Below are 21,902 nucleotides of genomic sequence, written 5' to 3'. Positions count from 1 at the left end.
TGTGATTCGAAAAGTCGGCGTGATTGAGACAAAACTTTCGCGTTTATTATAATAATATTTGCCAGGACATTGAATGAATAGAAAAACATATCATTTTAATTAAAATGCTTTAATATGTAAACAATATTACAGAAGTAAACTAAGTGCCTATAAAGTTAACAACTTTAAATTATTAACATTTATCACCAACAGACTCGCACTCAATCATACAACAATGATGCCAGCTATACACTATCGGCTGAAAGTTCACCAAACTTGGCGGTTCCACGTACATTACTGGTTTCGTTTGGTCCTTGCCTTAAAAAAAGGTCATAAAATAAAAGGTAGGTACCACACTCATCCTTGCATCAAAACTTTATTATCTAGAGCTCAAGTATTATCTATAACTTTATGGCTTCACATTATTAATGAACTATAACAGATGCCGACGCGAATGAACGTTAATTGCGCAGTTTGTACGAGAGTTTTTACCTACCGCAACGAAATACCAGCAATGTATACGGTAAACTGTACCGCGATACAGCCGGCATTCGAGTATATGAACCTTGCGATACATTAAACTAATAAAAACTTATTTGCATGTGTCTAACATGCGTATAAACTTTTATTAGTCTCCTAGGACTTAACGACATTCATATACAGCAATTTTGCTGCACGCATTGTGTAGTTCCATGTGTTGCATACGCATTCGACGTGCACCGGCCTTAACCGTCCTCGAAACCTACATCATTACAGCATGTAATCTCGATTCAATGTTAAATAAAAAAAAAAAAGATTTAAAAACATGTTTTAACCTCGAATCTTACGAATATTGGTGATCTAACACAATAGTTACACAACATTTGCATAGATCAACAAAAACGCGGCATATTTAGCTAGACTAAATCGACCGAATGAATGAGTTACTACTCATTAATTCGGTCGACTTAGTCTGGCTAGAACGTCCGGCCTGAGGAGACATGTATTTCGCTTTTGTTTAGGGTAAACCTAGCTTTGCCCCCTCTCCACTCCAGCAGTACTTAATAGATATTTGTTGTTGTCTCTTTTTAACAAATTTTATGACTGATTAAGACAATGTTATGTAATATTTTGTAACTATTGTGTACCTAAAGGTGGTAATTTTAAAATCTAAAGAAATAAACTTGAGATTACATAAATGAATCAACTTTGACACACATCCACAATATATTGAATATAATGTATAATGATTTATATGAGTATTAAATACGCTAAAACATTAATAAATTTCATGTAAAATGGGTATTGCCAACAGACTTTTAACCTTGTGACTCGGTGATAAGATCCGATTTAGACAGGATCAGTAACTGTGAGAAAGCCTTAACTACTAATAGGCAATAAGAACATCAGGCAGTCGATCGTAAAATCACAGCGAATATTAATTTTGTATAGTACCTATACATTTACGCGGTCCCGGGCTTCGGAGCGTCACAGCCGGAACTACGATTGAGACGTGCCTCGAGTAGAAGACTTATCCTGTCTAAATCAGCCCTAATAGCAATTTTCAAAGGGTATCATCGTCTACAAATACTAGAATCTGAATATGACAGACCAAGGGCTTTGCCAGCCGATGAAGCAGAAAGGCAATTTGATATCAAGACATATAAGTAAAGTATGAGTTATTTGTGCTTAACTCGTGTAAATTCCCAACCCTGTCGAATCTATCCGTTTCCTCCCAAAATTTTGGAAAAATCTCCCAATTTTTTTCCCAGTTTTTTTGGGAGAAAATAGCAGGATTGAATCACACCGTGTAAAAGCCGGAAGTAAAGCGTCTGTGTTTATAGGATTTGTACGTAAGTCACACATGATTTCATGCATCAACGTTTTAACCACAGCGCGTACAGAATGCTAGGAATGGAGTTGATGAGTAATATTGGAATTGGAATTGCTGCACGATTGTTTCTTATTGATCTAGAGTTTAGTATTGGTTACTTATGGCTATGTTAATTTTATAAGTTATTAGTTTAAGACATAGTTACTTTTCACTTTACAAACTCACAATAACATCTTCTTGTTAAGTTTAAGACAAGCACTCGCACCTACAATGTTGGCAATAACTGAAAATCAGTGTTTCCGTACTAAGGTGCAGAAAGTTTCGCTGAGTTATGGCCTTTTTGCCCTTGCCGTTATATCAATTTGTTTTATGTTTTTTTTTATTATAAGACTTGTCTGTTATTTCTTTGGTGTCTGTGGCAAATCAAATAAACGAATTATATATCTATCTGTCTAGTTCGATTGTTAGTCCGGTTGACTATCAAGTTTCGACCTACATAGCGAATCCTACAATATACTAATATAATATACTAATATTATATGTGCTTCCTATAATATACTAATATTATAAATGAGAAAGTTTGTAGCATTGATCTGCGCGAATGAACGATTAACGCGAGGTACCTAAGTCAAGCGGACTTAGATCTTCGGTGCTTTACATATGGCAACATTTTTTTTGTTTAACAATTTAATTGCACGAAAAAATTTACACAAATAAAAAATTAATACTGGAAAGATACATGTACAGTCAACATCACGGCGGTCAGGTCAGGTCAACGGCGGACTTATCCCGTGTCTCGTACAGTAAAATTTTTAATCTCAAACTTTTGACTTGCAATAAATCTGAATGCCGTTTAGCTTTCACTCGTCTGCCATTTTCAGAATCTCTTCTTTAGATGATACCTTCGGAAAATGCGTATTGCTATGTTATTATAACAATACACAAAAATATTGGGTGGGCTTCACAAAATTCATATAAATAGTCCAGTCTTTTGCTGAATTTTAAGCTATGCTAAGCTATACACTATAATAATGTAGCGAACAAACAAGTTTACAACTAAAACAATTAATGTATGGGTAGTGCGAGTTGACAACTAATTGATTTACGTAGTCGAAACTTTTCGCAGTGAATAATCATAGCAGAGAAATAATGCTTTGTCGTGTGATAAAAAGTGCACTTGTTCATTGCGCATGCGCACTGTTTATAAAATGCATTTAAAATATATTCTGGCATTTGTGTTACTATTTAACTATAGTTTTCTTGGTCTTTGTGGCAACCAAAAACTAAGACTTCGATTGGCTGCGTCTCACTGAGGGATATTTCGACGACGTAAATAAAAATCTCGAAATCGCATAAGGCCTCATTATATTGGGAAGCAACGGTGTTTCATTAAACAACTATAATATTTGTAAAATGGCTTCATATAGCGGTAAAAGTTTTATTTAAAATATATCAAATAAAATTACATCAAAATTTGGTTGGATAAGGTCAGATCAGAAAACGGTAACCTTATTTAAAATGTTATCTAATTCATCTAAGTGAAATTCGACGGAAATAATGAATGCTCTAAAGAAATAAATTAGAATAGCCACGAAAGAAATCCCACGGCTGCATGTGGAACTATAACTTTATATAGTGTACTATGCTATGTATATAGTACTATATATAGTAGAAATATCATACTATCGTATCGTACTATCACTTGTATTTTTCATTTTTTATAAAAGATTTCCACGTTGTTGTCGTCAACGACTGTTAAGCCGCGTCGCAGGACTTCTTCCCAGCTAAGGAAATGTTTTAAAATTAATTATAACTAATTAAAATTATAATTAAAGTAGGACCAATTCAATATGTCACATTTGACACTTCGTCAAAATTCATAAATATAACTAATGTTCCCGAACTAACGATAGTTGACCTCGGAAATTATCTATAATATCGATATGCCTATCGATACTGTCGACGGTATCGATAGCTTAGTTTGGTACAATAGTATCAATATACTACAATACTATCGGCACTATTGATAATACTATCGATAAATTTATCGATATTATTGCTTTTACACAACTTTCGATAGTTTCGATAGTGGACTATCGAGCGGCAACATTAAATGTAACCTCGTAACGGAGGGCATACAATATTTATTGTTCCAAAATTAGAACTACAAAAACTTTATAGCATTAAAATACTATATAAAGAAATAATACTAACAAAAGGAGACATTCTTTGACAGCTCAAGCTAGGCTGACATATGTCAAATGTGACATATTAAATTGGTCCTACTTTAACATCGAAAACGTCGCGATATCACAATAAAAGTGATTATACATTTTGAGGCCTTTACCTACAGCATTCGATCCAGTCTGCCTATCTGAGGATCTGACACTACCGTGTCGATTTCAAGTGAGACGCAGCGAACCAATTACGTTGCGGTGTTGTTGTCGTTGCGTCACAAAGGTACACTCTGATTGGTTACACACTGCAAATCGACTCGATAGTGAGAAATGAAATGTAGTTTTCCACTGTGCCCGCTGAACAGTGGGCGAAGGGTTAGCATTTTACATTCAAAATGAGCGAACCAATCACATTGCGCCATTGTGACGCAACGACAACCACACTGCAATGTCATTGGTTCGCTGCGTCACATTTCGAATAGATTCGATGGTGATAAGTGAAAATGCAAATAAATAAATAAACAAATAAATTTTCGAGGTTCGCGAGGTCAAGTTGGCGGCGAACAACTAGTTAAACATTTATAAAATGAACATTGTACCAGTACATTACTTATTTATAAAATAGGATAATTAAATTGATTACTGTGTATGGTACAATTTAATAAACACTAATGACAGCCCACGACGGCGTTCAAAAAGCTCGTGAAATTCACCCTAAAATAGAGTAAATACAGGCCACATTTGTAGTTTTATGCATAGAAATGTAATCCTATATGGGTACAAGTTGGTCATGACATGACCAATAGAATCCATAATTCCACAACTACTCGAGACAATAAAAATAATTGTTGTCAAAAAGAAATTCATTTTAATTATTTTAAGCTTTGGGGTATAGGGTAGTGGCCATCAGGTAGAATCAGATACTTTTTCTGTTAGAGGTTTCTTATATCATAACTGGCTGGTAATATGTACTTGACAGGAGATAAAAACTCCTTGTCAAAGAAGTGTCACATTTGACACTTCGTCAATATTCATAAATGTAACCTTGTAACGGAGGGCACACAATATTTATTGTTCCAATTAAAATTATAATTAGAATTTCCATAGTCATGTAAAAATAACAATAGGATAATCGACGACATAAGTGGCTTAATGGCCACCATACCGGACTGCTACACTGGAGGTCCCCGGTTCGCACCCCGGTCAGGTCAACATGGAAAATTATCTTTTTCAGATTGGGTCTTGCATTTTCATCTATATATGTATATGTTATAGAATATAGTATCGTTGAGTCAGTATCCCATAACACAAGTTTCGAACTTACTTTGGGGCTAACTCAATCTGTGTGATTTGTCCTTATATATTTATTTATGTGTGTTGATCTTGTCGCAATATTATAAAGGAATTTTATCTCGTATTCGGATCTTTATTTCAATATAAAACAATGTTTAATATATACTATTATTTTAAAGAGGTGAGCGTTTGTGATTTTGTACGTTTGAGGCGGGTAATAACAAAATTACTGAACCTATTTCAAAAAAATATTTCACCATTGGAAATGTACATTATCCAAGATTGCTATAGGATATATTTTATCTCAAAATTCCCACGGGAGCGAAGCCCCGGGCAACTTCTAGTAAGTTCTAAATTGCGTACACTATGCAGCATATAACGTCACAAATGTTGCGAGTCAAAAACTGATTTAATTACAATTTAATGTGAAAAAAATACTAAATGTATATATATAAATAAAATTGGTCAAAATTAAAGTGACATTTGATTGTCGTGTTTCATTATGTGAACGTATTTTACACACGTCATTTTAAACACAGACAAGTACCCTATTTTATTATGTTACCACAGAGAAACGAACATGGCTATGCAAAAAAAAAAATATATTTTACGAAAGAAGTCTTCGGGCCACGTGCCGAAGGTTGCCGACCGCTGATATTATGACATGTTAATACAATATTTTAATTATTAAATATCAGCCTTCGCGTAGCAGGTACATACTGTGCTTCAGCATATAATACTATATGGGATTAAATAAATAGCGATGCGGCGATCATCTTCGCATTTTCCTGTAACAATAGTCAATATTATTGTAATATTAAGTTTGTCATAAAAATAAATATTTTGGAGACACAAGCTTTTATGTCAGAGGTCATTTAGCATCTAACGCTTGACAAAAAAAAAACCAAGTCCGCGCAGGAAACGGTTGCTGAGCTCCCACGTTGGGAGCCGATCCTGGAGGTGCACAATCAGGTCATGTTTCAAATTCAAAATTCTTTATTAAATTTAGGATGATATACATCACTATTGACTTCATAATAATGCATTGTTACCAGTGTATCCTAGTATTTTGTAGCTTTAGTAAATATTATTTATTTTACAATATGACGTGAAAATGCGCTTGAGAAGGCTTAATTTCCGAAAAAAATATTTGATTTTTCATTTTGTTGTAATATTATTAGTTTTTTGTTTCTTTTCATATCGAGTGTGTTAATGTTAGCAATATGACTTTGACTTACCTATTGAGCGGTTTCTCCTTATAAACAACTTGCTTCCTCGGCCGCCGCGTCCTGCCCTCCCTGGCCTGGTCGGTGCTGCTGTCGCTGTCCCTGCCATCGGGGCCCACGCTCCCCATCCTACCCGTGAGCTCCATACTATCCCCCACACTCCCCACTCTACTTTCGTCCCTATTAGAAACCTCCATTCCTTCTTCATCCCGCCTACCCTCACCCGTTTTGGGTCCCGTGTGGGAAAAATTCGCTTCTGTATCTACAGTACTTGCACCTAACTTCCCGCCCTTATACGTGACGACCATGACTTCATCTTCACGTGCCAATCGGCCGCTAGCACCACTCCTTCGATCATTATGATCTGCCAAGCGATTTTGGGCGTCTTTACTATGGTCGGGGCTGTCCCCAAAGGTCACTGTATCCCGGCCGTGTCCGTCGCCGGCGTCCCGGGCCCGCAGCCGGCTGTCCCGGCGCCCGGTTGCCGCGGGCTCGCCGGAACCACGCTCCGATTGCATATTGAGCATTTGTTCTCTGTAATAAAATTAATTTCAACTGTCTTACTACAATAAATAGAGAAGAAAGACAGCCATGTTGTGGAAATCAAGTTTGTAAACTCGTTCACAGTTCCTCTCTTCAATATTGCATAAAAATGCTCGGGAATCACAATATCTATTCAAAAAACCCGCAAACACCCGAGCGAAGCCCCGGGGCGCATCTTTACATATTACAAAACAAAGTTCACGCACGCAAGAAAATCCTTGCAGTTGCAGTGTTTGCTATGAACTCAAAAACGACTGCACGGATTTTCTTGCGGTTTTCACCAATGGATAGTGTGATTCTTGAGCAAAGTTTAGTTGTACAAATTGTTACCCGAGCGGAACCGAAACGGCTAGCTAGTTATACATAAACTAAACCATACATATAAATACGCCACTGCGCCCCTTGATTTTCGTGGGAGCGGGATTTTCGGTACAAAAAGTACTCAATGTGTTATACCAGTTTATATTGTACCCGTGTACCAAATTTCACAACAATCCGTCCAGTAGATTTTGAGCGAAAGATTTAAATTCAAAATCAAATTCCAAATTCTTTATCCAATTTAGGATGATATATATCACTTATTGACGTCAAAAAATTACTTAAATTAAGTCTATTGCCGGCTTCCAAAGCGCAGGTGAAGAAGAAGCGGCGCAACAAACTTCACCGCAGCCTTTTCTCCAAGGACGTCAATTAACAAATATAGGTGTTATACATATATTAAAATTTAGGAGGACGAATTTACATCATTATTAAAAATGTCAAAATTTAAATGAATAAAAAAATAAAAAAAGTTGTATTTCCAATAAAATTATTGAAAATTATCACACAAAATAAAAATATACTAAAAAGCTAAATATACAAAGGGTACGTAATAATGTCATAAATCAATTACATGTGTAAAGAGTAACAAACATACAAACATACCTCACAAAGTATTACGATCGATGCAAAATTTCTAGAAAATTAAGTAGATAGAGCTTAAAGAGGTGACAAACAAACTTACATTCGCATTTATAATATAAATTGGGATATGCTTACAGCACAATAACTCTGGCGTCGGTAGCACCGTTCGGACTGGGCGCGTCGAATCCGAGCAATCTTTGAGCGGGAGAAACGTCGCGCGCTGTAATCAAAATGCATTTACATACATTGTTCACCGAGAAATTAAAGTCACAGATTCTAACGAGGTTGTATGTTGAGACCCGAGACGTTAGTCGAGGGCCGCAAACACTAACTGAATCGAACTTTCTTTCGAGTGATACATAGTGCTTTATACGACACCTGCCTACGACGGTTATAATTTTTTTTAAATAAACATTATATAATAATATTATACAATTTTTAATGTGTCATGACAACAACGTCCATCAAATATTCGCAGTAGTTCGTGTGTAAAACCGGCGAAAATGAAGTCAGTTCAATTATGGAACCTAATCATTCGCATTCGTACTAAAAATCAAGTTGATGATACGAATTCGCGATGCACATCAGTTTAGGTCGCAAAGTGGCCGGTTACCATCAAATTCGAACATTTGTTCAGAAATTACATCTTCACATGCACTTTTTCACGTCAACTTTTATATTAAATAGTTATTTCTCACAAGCTACAAACTACTGGCATTTCGGAACGACCACTGCTAAGAAGAAATGCCGAAAGAAACTCATTGGAACAGTGTTGGTCCCTATCATGCCAGATCGGCTTACCATTATTGTTTCTTACAAAATCACCTCATAATCCGATCCGTTAAGAAGTGATAGTGTAGCGTGCTGTGTGGCTACTTTGAATGTGCAGCTGAGGCTTGTGTGTGTGTATTCCAAATAATAAGATTGTTACACACCTTACTAGATTTAATGATACAGAATGACTGATTAAATTGAAAATACATCATCGAATTTTGAGATAAAATATAGCCTAGAGCAATCTTGGATAATGTACCTTTCTAATGGTGAAATAATTTTTGAAATCGGTTCGGTAATTTCGGAGATTACCCGGCTCAAACATAACAACTAATCACAAACGCTTAACTTTTTTATTTTTTTATACTTGTCTTTTTATGTATAACAAATGTAAAATTGTAACTATATTATTTTGTGCCGAATATAGCATTTTCTTTTATAATAATATATAATAGTATAGATTGTGCACACGGCACAAATGTTAAGCGGCCAGTTCGACGACAGTGTGGAGCTAAGAGAACAGAGAGAGAGAGAGAGAGAGAGAGAGAGAGAGAGAGAGAGAGAGAGTGAGTGAGTGAGTGAGTGAGAGAGTGAGAGAGTGAGTGAGTGAGTGAGTGAGTGAGTGAGTGAGTGAGAGAGTGAGTGAGTGAGTGAGTGAGTGAGTGAGTGAGTGAGTGAGTGAGTGAGTGAGTGAGTGAGTGAGTGAGTGAGTGAGTGAGTGAGTGAGTGAGTGAGTGAGTGAGAGAGAGAGAGAGAGAGAGAGAGGGAGAGAGAGAGAGAGCAACTGACCCGGTCGCGCGCAGCCCCGCGCCGGCCTCTTGGGCGGCGCAGCATCGTTATCGTCGTCGCTGTCGCTGTCCAGCCGCATCTTGGCCACCAGCACCTTCAGCACGCGCCCGCTATTGCTGCCGTGACAACGGACACAAATTCAAACCATTTCAAACCATTTGACGACCTCCGTGGCCGTAACGGTCATCACGCCGGACTGCTACACTGGAGGTCCCGGGTTCGATACCCGGTCAGGTCAACATGGAAAGTTATTTATCTTTTTCAGATTGACCTGGGTCTTGGATGTTTATCTATATATGTATACCAGCATTTGCCCACAACAACTTCGTATGTGAGTAAAAATCCGTTTCCCGTGGGAATTTTAGGAAACTTAGTGTTCCCCTACACTGTCCTAGAAACCTACACGCCAAATTTCAGCTTTCTATGCCCAGTTTCGGCTGTGCGTTGTCTGTCATAGGTTGTTATAGAATATAGTACCGTTGAGTTTGTATCCCATAACACAAGTTTTGAATTTACTTTAAGGCTAACTTAATCTGTGTGATTTGTCCCTATATATTTAATTTCAGAAATAACACCTTCACAGGCACTTTTAACCTACGCACAAAAAGCTACGAGTTGAGTTCTCGTATGAGAGAGAGAGAGAGAGAAAGATGGGGTATGCCTATATAATTTATCTTTCTCACTCTCTCATATGAGTGTATTCCCTGACCGACTGAGTCCCTGAGCAGATACAGATAATGAAACTGGAATCGGTATCAAAAAAAAATCGATGTCAAAAAATGACAAACAATTTTATTTCCTCCTAGATACAATTTTGTTCATCAACTAAGCAAAAAGTCAGGTACAATTCGTCGCAATAAGTATCTTTTACAATTGAATAAAATAAATAAAGTATTATATATATATAAAAATATACCTGTTCCTCCTGGCAGTGGCAGGCCTGGGCGAGTAGTTGTCACTGGCGGTAGGCGAGGCGGAGGCGCGCGGGCGGGACGCGCGCGGCGGCGTCGACGTGCGCTTGCGCCGGCGCAGCGTGGGCGAGAACGCGGCCGCTATGAGGCTGGGCTGACAACACAGCCAAAGCATATAATCAGAAATTCTTATTCTACTTAACGTGTCGACTCGACTAAATTAAGGACCGACGCCGCGCTAATTATTATGTTGTCATTTCATACAAAAATTAGACCTCCACAGGATTTTTTTAAGTCAAAATGAAGGCATATACATTGGTTATAAATCAATTGCTAAAACAACATCTTTTTCAGCCTAATGCAGGCTGAAAATTATGTTGATTCAGCATCATTTTAAAACTTGAATCTATTTAAAAAGCACATCAAATCTTTATTAACTGGTAATGTTATTATACTTTAAATGATTTCTTTAATGATAAACTCGGATAGAATTTAGAGCTAATATAATTGTTTTTTGTTATTTGTAGTGAATAGCATGCTCCTCTTTATTTATTTATATTTGCATACCTATATTCGGTACAGCATGTATGTTTAATTCATTTTAACATCAATTTGTATATTTATACTCATGTTTTGAGTAAATATATTTTTTCTTTCTTATACACTATTATTATAAAGAGGTAAGCATTTGTGAGTGTTTATGTTTGAGGCGGGTAATCTCCGAAACTACCGAACCGATTTCGAGAATTCTTTCACCATTAAAAAGGTACATTATCCAAGATTGCTATATGCTAGTCGTATTCCTCATGTCTGAGAGTCGTGATCATTGCGTGGTGTTAAATACACACAACAACTTTCTTGGCACTATTAATGGAGTGGTTTGCCATTGCCTTCTGCATTTCACACACAACTTAATAATTATGAACCAGTGTGCAGGTTTCCTCACGATGTTTTCCTTCACAGGAAGCAAGTGGTGGTCTACGAAAACTACTATACATGAGTCAGATTGGTATACAAACTCATGTGGCACGAGTAGGATTCGAACCTGGGACCGTTTGATCCACAGGTCTTGACCATTACACAACTTCAATAATAACATCTAGTTCTTCATAAGAACAAAACACCTACCTCGTCGTCAGCGGGCCGGGGCGGCGGCGCGGCCTCATCCCTGGTGGTGGAGTCGGGCTCCAGGTTGTTCTTCTTCTTCACGCTGCGAGTTCTGGACTGAAGCAAACATAATATCCTGACATAAAAGAAGTCCGCGTCTCGTTTCACCGTCTGTATGAACGAACTATCAGACGGATTTTTACATCAACAAATAATTCCTGAGAAACCTTCCTTAGATTTATAATATATTTGAATACCTCGGTGGCGCAGTGGTAAAATTCCCCGGTCGGGTCGGTTCATGATGGATAATGATCTTTTTCTGATTGATCCGGGCATTTAATAAAATTAACTTGAACAAAATCTGACACCAGTGTCAGCAATAACACACTCGATATGACGTTGATGAGGGATCTGAAGTGTTATGTCATGTATACAGTTTAAAGTGATCGGGAAAATAAGTTCACTTAAATAAAATTGACTTGAATAAAATCTGACACCAGTGTCAGCAACAACACACTCGATATGATAAAGACAAGTACGTCGACACACATTCTCGCAAACCGCAAACAACTCACGACAAGCATTCTTACATCCGTCCGCAAACACGTAACATTCAGGTTCCTGATAACCTAAATACCAAAAGGGCAATAAATATACTCACCCTAGAACTAGAAGGGCGATCCAATAGCCAACTAGGTCCTTCTAAAGGATTATCTATTCTGTTTCTGTAAAAAAATTATAACAAACTTAAGAAATCGTCGAGTAAGAGAGTCAACGTCGCTCAGACAAACTACATTTATTGCCAACGAACACTGTATTTCTCCATAAAAGTGTGTATGCAATGGCTTCTAAACTGTTCAATAAATTGCCTAGAAATCTAAGAAATACAAATAACTTACATACCTTTAAGAGAGAACAACTATCAAAGATACTTATCAAAAAAGCTTATTATTCTGTTACTGAATATCTAAATGACAATTTCAATTAATTTAAGTATTTGATCTTTTAATGTATACCTGACAATTAGATAAATTATGTAGACACTTTATAGAATAAATTATTGTATAAATATTGTGTAACTTCAGTTGTAAAACCTATGACAAAAATTTCGTATGCCTTATGGCGGGACATAGAGAAGCTCATTCCAATGTATTATACCTATTATGTAACCTGTGTTCACGAAATATACGAATTGAATTGAATTGAAAAAAAAAATGTTCCTTGAATAACTCTGTACTAGGTACTAGTATACAAATTGATAAACCAGAGTGATTAAACACTCATTAGTTAAAAAAATAATAATAATATACCTACCTACATAGATATACCCATATATACATAGCCTTAGTATAAGACTTAGTAGTTCGGCGTTCGTGCTATTTAAACTCTCAAATGTATTAAACATAAAAGCGCTTCTTACAGCTTATCATGGTTTAGTGGAATCAATACTTAGATATGGAATAATTTTTTGGGGCAATTCGACGGATAAGGATATAGCTTTTAAAATGAAAAAACGCTGTATTCGTGCAATGTTTAGACTCCAAAGCACTGATAGTTGTCAGCCGTTTTTTAAAGAACACGAAAGTCACTTTACACTTGTGAAAACCAATGCTCATTTATTCCCTCGTCTAGCTGATGTTGTATTGAGGAATCATCGAGATATCTATCGATTATGCATGCACCCATCAAAAACTGCTTTACTCGGTAATAGCATAGTATGTATGGCACCGAAAATTTACAACAAAATTCCAAATCAATATAAAAGCTACAACTTAAATCTATTTAAAAAGCACTTCAAGTCTTTACTATCTGATAAATGTTATTATACTTTAAATGATTTCTTTAATGATTAACTCGGATAGAATTTAGAGCTAATATAATTGTTTTTTGTTATTTGTAGTGGATAGCATGCTCCTCTTTAATTATTTATATTTGCATACCTATATTCGGTACAGCACGTATGTTTAATTCACTTTAACATCAATTTGTATATTTGTACTCATGTTTTTGGCAAGTAAATATTTTCTTTCTCTCTTTATACAATTTTTACGCGTTTTTACCAACATAATTAAAAACACTTCGTGGCGCAATGGTCACCACACTCGTCCATAGGAAGTCCATCGAAGCCCTAGGTTCGATTCCCCGCGCAGGCAATTTTTACCTCTCTGCTCTCGGCTCTGGGTGTCCCCGTTTCTGTGTTTATGTCCACCGAATGCGCGATACAAGCTTAGAGCTTAATGTGGGCCGTTGAGTATTGTCCATTTATTTATTATAGATGTTGCCCGGGGCTTCGCTCCCGTGGAAACTTCGAGATGAAATATAGCCTATAGCAATCTTGGATAATGTACCTTTCTAATGGTGAAATTGATAATTTTTCAATCGATTTTTCGATCGAAATTTTTGATCGAAATTGATAATTTTCGTAATTTTTTAAATCGGTTCGGTAGTTTCATATATTACCCGCCTCCAACATACAAACTCACAAACGCTTACCTCTTTATAATAATAGTAATAGATATAAAAAATATATATATAAAAATACATTTCTATGCTAAATATAATCTGATTGTGAACAAAATTAAAACATGTGTGGATGACATGGCTGGATACGAACCTAGATGGCGTTTCATCTACATCTTCTGGCTCCAGGTCCTCTGCGACAGCCTCCAACCTTCTCCTGTAAATTATACATTTGACAACCTCGGTGGCGCAGTGGTAAAGTGCTTGCCACTGAACCGAGAGGTCCCGGGTTCGATCCCCGGTCGGGTCATGATGGAAAATGATCTTTTTCTGATTGGCCCGGGTCTTGGATGTTTATCTATATATGTATATGTTATTAAATATAGTATCGTTGAGTTAACATCCCATAACACAAGTCTCGAACTTTGGGGATTGACAACGATTAGCTACAGAGTCGTCGTTTTATAAGATATATGACTTGAGGGTGTTATAAGTCTGACCGCTAAGTCTGTCTGTCAGTCTGTCTGTGTATGTGGCATCGTAGCTAATCACCGGCTGAACCGATTTGGATGCGGTTAATGAATAAAAAAAATATGAAAATTTCAAAATACTCACGATGTTTCAAAATCGTCTGATATATTTCGCGAATCCTCCACCGACCTCTCGCCGCTGTCTAGAAAGTTTTTTTTTTTTTTTATGTACAAAGAACTGCAGATACATTTATGCATTATATTATGATCAACATGATTAGCCAGTAGTTTGTAGCTTTTTGAGAAATTACTAAGTAATATAAAAACTTTGACTACCGAGAGAACTTAGATGAGAACCAATGCACTCATTGTGTCATAAGTCGATATTTTCTACACATTTAAAATCATCAAGTACAAGTAAGCCTTTGATTAAAACACTTGAATAAGTGATCACCTTCAAGACCTAAGTCCTCAGCGCTGTTATCTAAATCATTAGATTCAGTCTCTGTCTCCATACTGTTCCCGGGGATATCCGTGACATCTATCCGGGTTAGTGGGATGTAAACATCTGAAACACAAGCTATAAGTTAAATATCATCAAAAACATGCTGTAAAAAACCCAAGTCTCGCAGCTCAGTTTTTCTACCGTAAAAAGTTGTGAGATCCATGTAATACCAAGTCGGTTAATTTACTTAGTCCCCACTTAAGGGAACTTCTGTCTTAAGTTATTATCATATCAATATTAAAAATCTTTTACGTTTTAAATAAATAGATCGACTTGGCCACCGCATGAAAACACAATGTATCTGTAATATAATGTAATTTTTATAATGACTATTTTCCTATGAAGCACTAATCTAAATTAATTAATAGATTAGTTATAGTAGATTAATAACAAAAATCAATTAAAAAAATCTCATTTTAGATAACTTTATTGCACAATTAACAAAGAAATATTTACTTGGAAAACTGACAAATAAATAAAAAAGATTGTATGGATTTTGATTGTATAAACTACTAGATGCGCCTCTGTGGGAATTTCGGGAACAAAAGCATTTCATGAAACTCTCATTAAAAATAATAAAGTTTCGGATAAATTTCCACCTCTACCAAAAATGACGATGCTTCATACAAACTTGCAACCCCTATTTCATCCCCTTAGAGATGGAATTTTGAAATATCCTTTCTTAGCGGGCGTCATGAGCTCAGTTGCTTACGAAATTTCGTGGTACGTGAGTGAGTGTTTTTCGCTTTTATATATAGAGAAGATAAATCACCTTGTAACAAGTGTACAGGCACGGCTCTCTCAGTCACACTCCTATTTTGATTGGGGCTCCGAGACACGGCAATTGTACCTGAAATTGCAAGAGCTTTAGTAAAAAAATCAGTTTAAAATCTCATATGCTTCTTTCCATTTTCATTCATAATTATGTGCAATATAAGTATATATTTATGTAATGTGTGTATGTAAGTTTATAGTTTTAACATTTATGTCGGTTTATGATATTTATTTTAAGTATATTTATTATATTAAATCTATTTTTACAATTGTCAGTTTAATCTGACCCGCATTTCTGTATTTCCTCGTCTAGCAATTTCACAAAAGGTTGTCTGGAAGAAATTGCTTACAGTGATAAGGCCGCCTTTTGCACAATGTATCAATACCATAATGTCATGCTATGTGTGATTATACATTTTGTACTTATGTATCCTATGTAATTAATTTGTGCAATAAAGATTTTTGCATTGTATTGTATGCTCTAAAGTTGCTTTTGCCCACGTCACTACACAAAGGCTAATAAAAATAATTAATATTTAATATAATGTAATTAATAAGTTCATTATATTTATTATTATCATGTTTCTTCTTCACATTACACGGCACCTAGGCCGGTCCTTTGAGAGGCTTGTGTGGGGATATAGATCCAACACGTAGAGGCCCTTAGGAGAGTTTTGATGATTATTATTAGAAGCTGTGGTGGTGTAATGGTTAACACGCGCGCCTGTGAATCGACAGGTTCCAGGTTCGAATCCTACTTGTGCCATATGAGTTTGTATAACAATCTGACTCATGTGTAGTAATTTTCATCTACCACTACTTGCTTCCAGTGAAGGAAAAGATCGTGAGAAAACCTGCACTCTGGTTGAATCAACTTGTGTGTGAAAGGGAGAAGGCAATGGCAAACCACTCCATTAATAGTGCCAAGAAAGTCGTTATGTGTGTTTCATTCCACATAATGACCACGATCCTCAGACTATAATTTTGACTAGACTGTTATTATGAACTTACGTGAATGTGAATGGCTGCTGGCGTTTAACGGAGTCCTGCTCAAAGACACGACAGGCTGTATCGACTGCCCCCCAATTAGCATGGGGGGCACTCTGTGAACTCTCTCGGAGTTTGGGGTGGCTCCGATGGCACTCCATCGCGGAGAAGCATTGTCCAGGTCCTGCCTGTCTTGCATGTATGACTTCGCCAGCTCCATGGTTCGCGCGACAGCACTGGAGGCGTTCACGAGGTGTGTCAACGCTTCCTCGCTTGCGGTCTGTAGCGCCGTTTCCAACTTCCGTGCTTGAGCTGCCCCGCCGCTTCTTATTCTCTGGAAAAAAAATAATAAGTAAAAAAAAAATTGTTTCGAAAATAATGATGACGTGTTTCCAGATTTTTTTCATATCTCATTATTATTTTCAAAATTTGTTAAAAAGCATATATATGTGAATATAAAAATGCAGTGAATTAAAAAGCTCATGAACTTTTTGATCATAGAACTTTCAACACTGCCTAAAATAGACACTCCAGCTCCACAAAAAGCTGTTTCAATAAACGAAATTTACTTTTGTCCTATGAAGCATATTTTTTCTTAATAAAATAATGTATCTTATACTTAGCTATTGCTCCCGGCATGACCAGTGTGGAAAAATTTAAAGTCCACTATACTATAGCTAGTCATATTTACAATTATACAAATAACTTTGAAACAATAACTTTTTTCCCAAGCAGGGTTGACATCAGGCATGGAGGCCCGTAGTAAAATCCACAGCTCCAAATTCAACAGGGAATAAGTAGGGATGAGAGAGAAATGACTTTGAAACAAATACCTTCTAATGGGTAATTTCATTTCAAAAAGACTCAATTGTGGAAGACATGGAGCCTTCAGATGTTAACTAGATATATGTTTCACACCATACTAGCGATTCGGGTCAGCTTGACTCAGGTAAAACCACAATAAATAATACACCTAAAATCTTCCTCAGGAACCATTGTATCAATTTAAGAAATGCTGATAATATCAATTTAAGATGCTGACAGACTGCAGGTGCTACTTCGCTTTATACTATGTAGTGACAGAGATGAATTGCTTCCTCAATTGCAAATATTTAAGACATACTACATAAACAATTGTTATCCAATAGCCAGCTGCCGGTCATTGAGAGATGGGTTAAAACTTTTAAAAAAGAAACAAGTCATTGATATCCATAACACTGATGGCTGGTATCATTTGTATAAATATGTGAAAAAGTCTATAGCCATCTGTTAAGTTCTCATGGCTAAACTGCTGGGATGATTTTGATAAAATTTGAAATAGATATAGCGGGCGGAGCTGCTGGCAACGGCTAATATTACCTAGGTATTAACGTCATGCCATAATATGACACTTCAACAGACTTACACTAAGCTTCAATCTCAATTCATTTATCTCCTTCATCAGTTCTAGCTTCTCATTCTCTTTACTGGCTGCAGCCACCTTCCAAAATTGCACTTTCTGGACCAATTCATTGTTTTTCTCTTTGAGATCTCTGATTTCATCTTCTAGTGTAGCCATCTCGCCTTGCCCTAATATTATACTGTACTATCAAGTACCCAGCTATATAGTGTAGCGCTATATGCATTAACAGAATTACTAAATTAAACCCCAAAGCATGCAACGGTGAACGGTAAACAAACTGTATTACAAAATTAAATTCTGTATCTTCACTTCCAATTCCAATTTCCAAACTGACATTGTCTGTCTGTTGTCTTGTCTTGTTGTCTGTCAGATGTCTGGCAGTCAAATCCATTGTCAAATCGATGTCAAGTTGACTGACAGAGTAGTGTTGCCGTTGTTTATCAATACGCCGGTGTAATGTCAATGGCCGCTACGGCAATAGTATCGATACCACCGATGGTTATAACGTAAGGATCAAATATGGTTCGATTTTTTTTTAACAAATTTAACTTCCTCTTTGCCGTGTCTGTCAAAAAGTGAAGAAAACGGATTTAAACTAACTACATTTTTTGCCATTGCATTGCAATACCAAATAGGATGGTCAAGATAGGTTGAAAACACACAATGTTACCCGCCAACAGAAGACTGTGCTCTCATTTGTATATAATGAAGAATGTGTTGAACTTTCTTGACAGATCAAAGCAGAGATCTAAGCATACATTAGGACAGACAGACATTGGGAAACAACTTTGTTTTAAACTATGTAATGCTATTAATACTACGTGATAATAGTGATAATAGTCCCCACGCACGAAAGTTTTTCAAAGGATCTCTATGATATTCGCCCACATCACTATGATGAAGCAAAGCAAATTTATATATCAATGTCATAATATTAACGTCGTCGCGTCAAAATAATTATATTTGACGAAATTGAAAATCGATTTTTTACAGTAAAATATAATATAGTAGATACATTAGGTATACCTACATTTTTAATAAATTGTGGTCTATACAACTCGGTATTTAAGAAAATTGATAATATGACTTCTTCATTTAATAAAATAATCGTCCTTGTTGGATTCATTTCTCTGTTCCATTCGGCATTCTCTGCAGCCCAACGTAAGTCTGTTTCAGCAACATGAACTAGATAATGAATCATATTGGAAAAAATAACTTTTTAATATATTGTTACAGATCGATCTTATCTCCGGATAACATCCCAAGAATTCACGACACTTCCTTTAGATGTAAGTACTTATACGTAAAAACGAAGAAATATGAATTATGTTTGCATTATTAATGTTCCTTGTAAATTGACTATCTATGTTTGTACAGATTGTGGTTCAAGCAATTGTCAGCCTATTTGCGGTCATGTGGGGAGTGCTAAACATCGCAGGGAACCTCCGTGAGATCCATGCAGCAGCAGAACTAAACCAGATCACCTGGGAGACCCAGCGGAACCTACCTTCATTTTATATATTCAGTCATCGTGGCAAGTTCATATCTGGAGCAGAGCCTTATGATTTTGGTAAATTAATAGATGATTGGGATAGAAAAAAGAAAGCGCAATAACATATTTCAGTAGTATAACTTATAATTTGTATCATAGTGTAAGTAATTACAGTTTAATAATGATTCTTGAAATATATAAAATTTGCTTCCTTTTTTATTGTGTAAAATGAAATAGTAATAAAATTACATGAAATACAATGTGATTTAAAAATATTTTCAAAGCACTGTATTATCTGTTAACTACAAATGGTTGGAGGAAGTTCATTTACTTTAGTATGGTTCTTAGACTACCTATGTTTAATAAAATGTAATATTAAGATACTGTTTTATTATCTACTTCAAAAATATATGGTTTTAACATGACCTCACTCAATTTTCTGTAATAAATTGGTGGTGTGTTCTATGGAACATGCAAGTTATAGGTCATTGTCGCCAAATATAAATTTTATTAAGTGGTCGCAAATTATTATTTTTTTTGGCCGTATGAACTCCAAATATGTAATATTTCAATAGTGGTGGGTACAAATAATGGAACTTATTTTCTCAGTTTGACCAATTTATTTCATGTATTTTCATTGCATTAAATATGTCCATAGTATGGAACACACCATATTCAATCATCAATCAATGAATTTGGTCATTTTTGAGCTCTAGTTTCTCTCAGTTCAGGCATTGACCCACTACTACTTTTTAATCCAATTTCACATGGAGAAACTGCATGTTTTCTAAACAATGTATATTTTTATGAGATAACTTATCTTTTCTATGTCATGCATGTGTTCGAAGGCGATATTCAGATGGTAATAAATGTAGTTCAGTTGAATATTGCAATCTTTCAGCTTTATAAAGTAGGTAGAAAGTGGTATAGGCACAGTGAAAAACAAAAATAAAATTTACATATCATGTATTGGAATTGAATTCAACATATATGGCCCTCGCCATACATTTACTTATAAGCTAAACTTATAAAAACTTGACAAGACATAAATTTTTTGCTCAGTATATGTGTACAAAATTTCAGGGAGAATTTTTTAAGAGTAGATAACCTATTATAGTGTATCTTTACAATATATTACATTGGTGTTTATATGTGATTGTTAGTTACGTGACACATACATCAATATTGAGAAATATGTGAAACTTGAGGTAATAAACCTATACTTTATGCAGAAAAACATATATATTCTATACAATGTCACTCTTATAACTAAAGTCCTTAAATCTAATATGCATGGCGAGGGCCATCAACAAATGCAGTGAATTGGTTCCGTATCAGTCCAGCACAAACCCAACACACTATCACTATCTTCCGCCTCGGAATCCACCGCGGCCACCGCCACCTCGATTGAAGCCTCCTCCACCTCTGTTAAAGCCACCGCCGCCTCTATTGAAGCCACCGCCGCCTCCACGGTTAAAACCACCACGCCCGCCGCCGCCTCTGTTGAATCCACCGCCTCCGCCACCTCGACCACCAAAGCCACCGCCGCCTCGACCTCCGAAGCCTCCGCCTCGGCCTCCACGCGGTCCACCTCTTCCCCCACCGCCGCGCTTCGCCCCAGGAGGCTGAGGAAGAAACCTCTTCAAAGGCAATAGTTTCGCTGGATCGATAAAGAACTGCTGTCCATCTTTGAAGCTTTTCGCCTTTATATTCTCGCCCAATTTTACAGATACATAGTAATCGCGTAGATTCCCGAAAATCTCATCGATTTTCCCGATTTGTTCTTTGTTTTCTAAATAAATGGGAGCGTTAAAGTATGGTACGTCTTCTATATCCACTTTGCATACTAAGTCGTCCTGGACGGTCCACCCGTAGTGACCCAGGGGGATCACAGTTTCGGGAGGGCCGGCGTCCTGCTGCCTGAAGCCTCCTCCGCCGCCGCCGCGTCCTCGGCCGCCGCCCCCAAACCCTCGTCCTCTGCCGCCACCTCCAAATCCACGGCCACCACCACCTCCTCTTCCACGAAATGACATTTTATTTCAGTAAAAATAAAATGCAATATCTAGAATTTTGTAAATATAACCTCAAAACCACATGCGAGCGCAAGCGAATAAAATGACAGACAGACATGATCATGACAAGACAGATGAGATGAATGAACAAAATTGTATGTGAGTGAATGAAAAATCGTAAAGTAAAAGCTGTACACGTTGTTGGTTCGAGTTTATATAGGTACCATGGATTTAATAAGTACTTCGGAGTACCTACTAATTCCATGATCTCTGACGACAATAAAA

The 21,902-nt window shown here is 36.5% G+C and overlaps 3 protein-coding genes across 3 annotated transcripts; 1 reads left to right on the top strand and 2 right to left on the bottom strand.

Moving 5' to 3' along the window:
* Positions 1–4,502: 4,502 nt before the first annotated feature.
* Positions 4,503–18,466, bottom strand: LOC128683815 (uncharacterized). The gene is made up of 13 exons (XM_053769777.1): positions 18,117–18,466; positions 16,736–17,045; positions 15,723–15,800; positions 14,900–15,013; positions 14,591–14,648; positions 14,130–14,192; positions 12,177–12,240; positions 11,537–11,632; positions 10,414–10,562; positions 9,498–9,613; positions 8,070–8,154; positions 6,501–7,022; positions 4,503–6,050 (listed from the first exon to the last, which is right to left on the bottom strand). The coding sequence occupies exons 1-13, from the start codon at positions 18,267–18,269 to the stop codon at positions 6,035–6,037; spliced, it is 1,824 nt and encodes a 607-aa protein (XP_053625752.1). The 5' UTR covers positions 18,270–18,466; the 3' UTR covers positions 4,503–6,034.
* Positions 18,467–19,054: 588 nt separating this feature from the next.
* On the top strand, positions 19,055–19,984 carry EMC5 (ER membrane protein complex subunit 5). Its single transcript, XM_053745505.2, has 3 exons — positions 19,055–19,274; positions 19,350–19,402; positions 19,491–19,984. Exons 1-3 carry the CDS (start codon positions 19,196–19,198, stop codon positions 19,725–19,727), a joined length of 369 nt encoding a protein of 122 aa, XP_053601480.1. The 5' UTR covers positions 19,055–19,195; the 3' UTR covers positions 19,728–19,984.
* Positions 19,985–20,824: 840 nt separating this feature from the next.
* Gar1 (Gar1 ribonucleoprotein) lies at positions 20,825–21,739 on the bottom strand. Its single transcript, XM_053745493.2, has one exon. The coding sequence runs from the start codon at positions 21,636–21,638 to the stop codon at positions 20,970–20,972; it is 669 nt and encodes a 222-aa protein (XP_053601468.1). The 5' UTR covers positions 21,639–21,739; the 3' UTR covers positions 20,825–20,969.
* Positions 21,740–21,902: the final 163 nt, after the last annotated feature.

This window comes from Plodia interpunctella, chromosome 1 (assembly GCF_027563975.2).
Source record: "Plodia interpunctella isolate USDA-ARS_2022_Savannah chromosome 1, ilPloInte3.2, whole genome shotgun sequence".
Classification (NCBI taxonomy): Eukaryota; Metazoa; Arthropoda; class Insecta; order Lepidoptera; family Pyralidae; genus Plodia; species Plodia interpunctella.
Note: the sequence above shows the minus strand (reverse complement) of the source record. Positions and strands in the feature narration are given on the sequence as shown.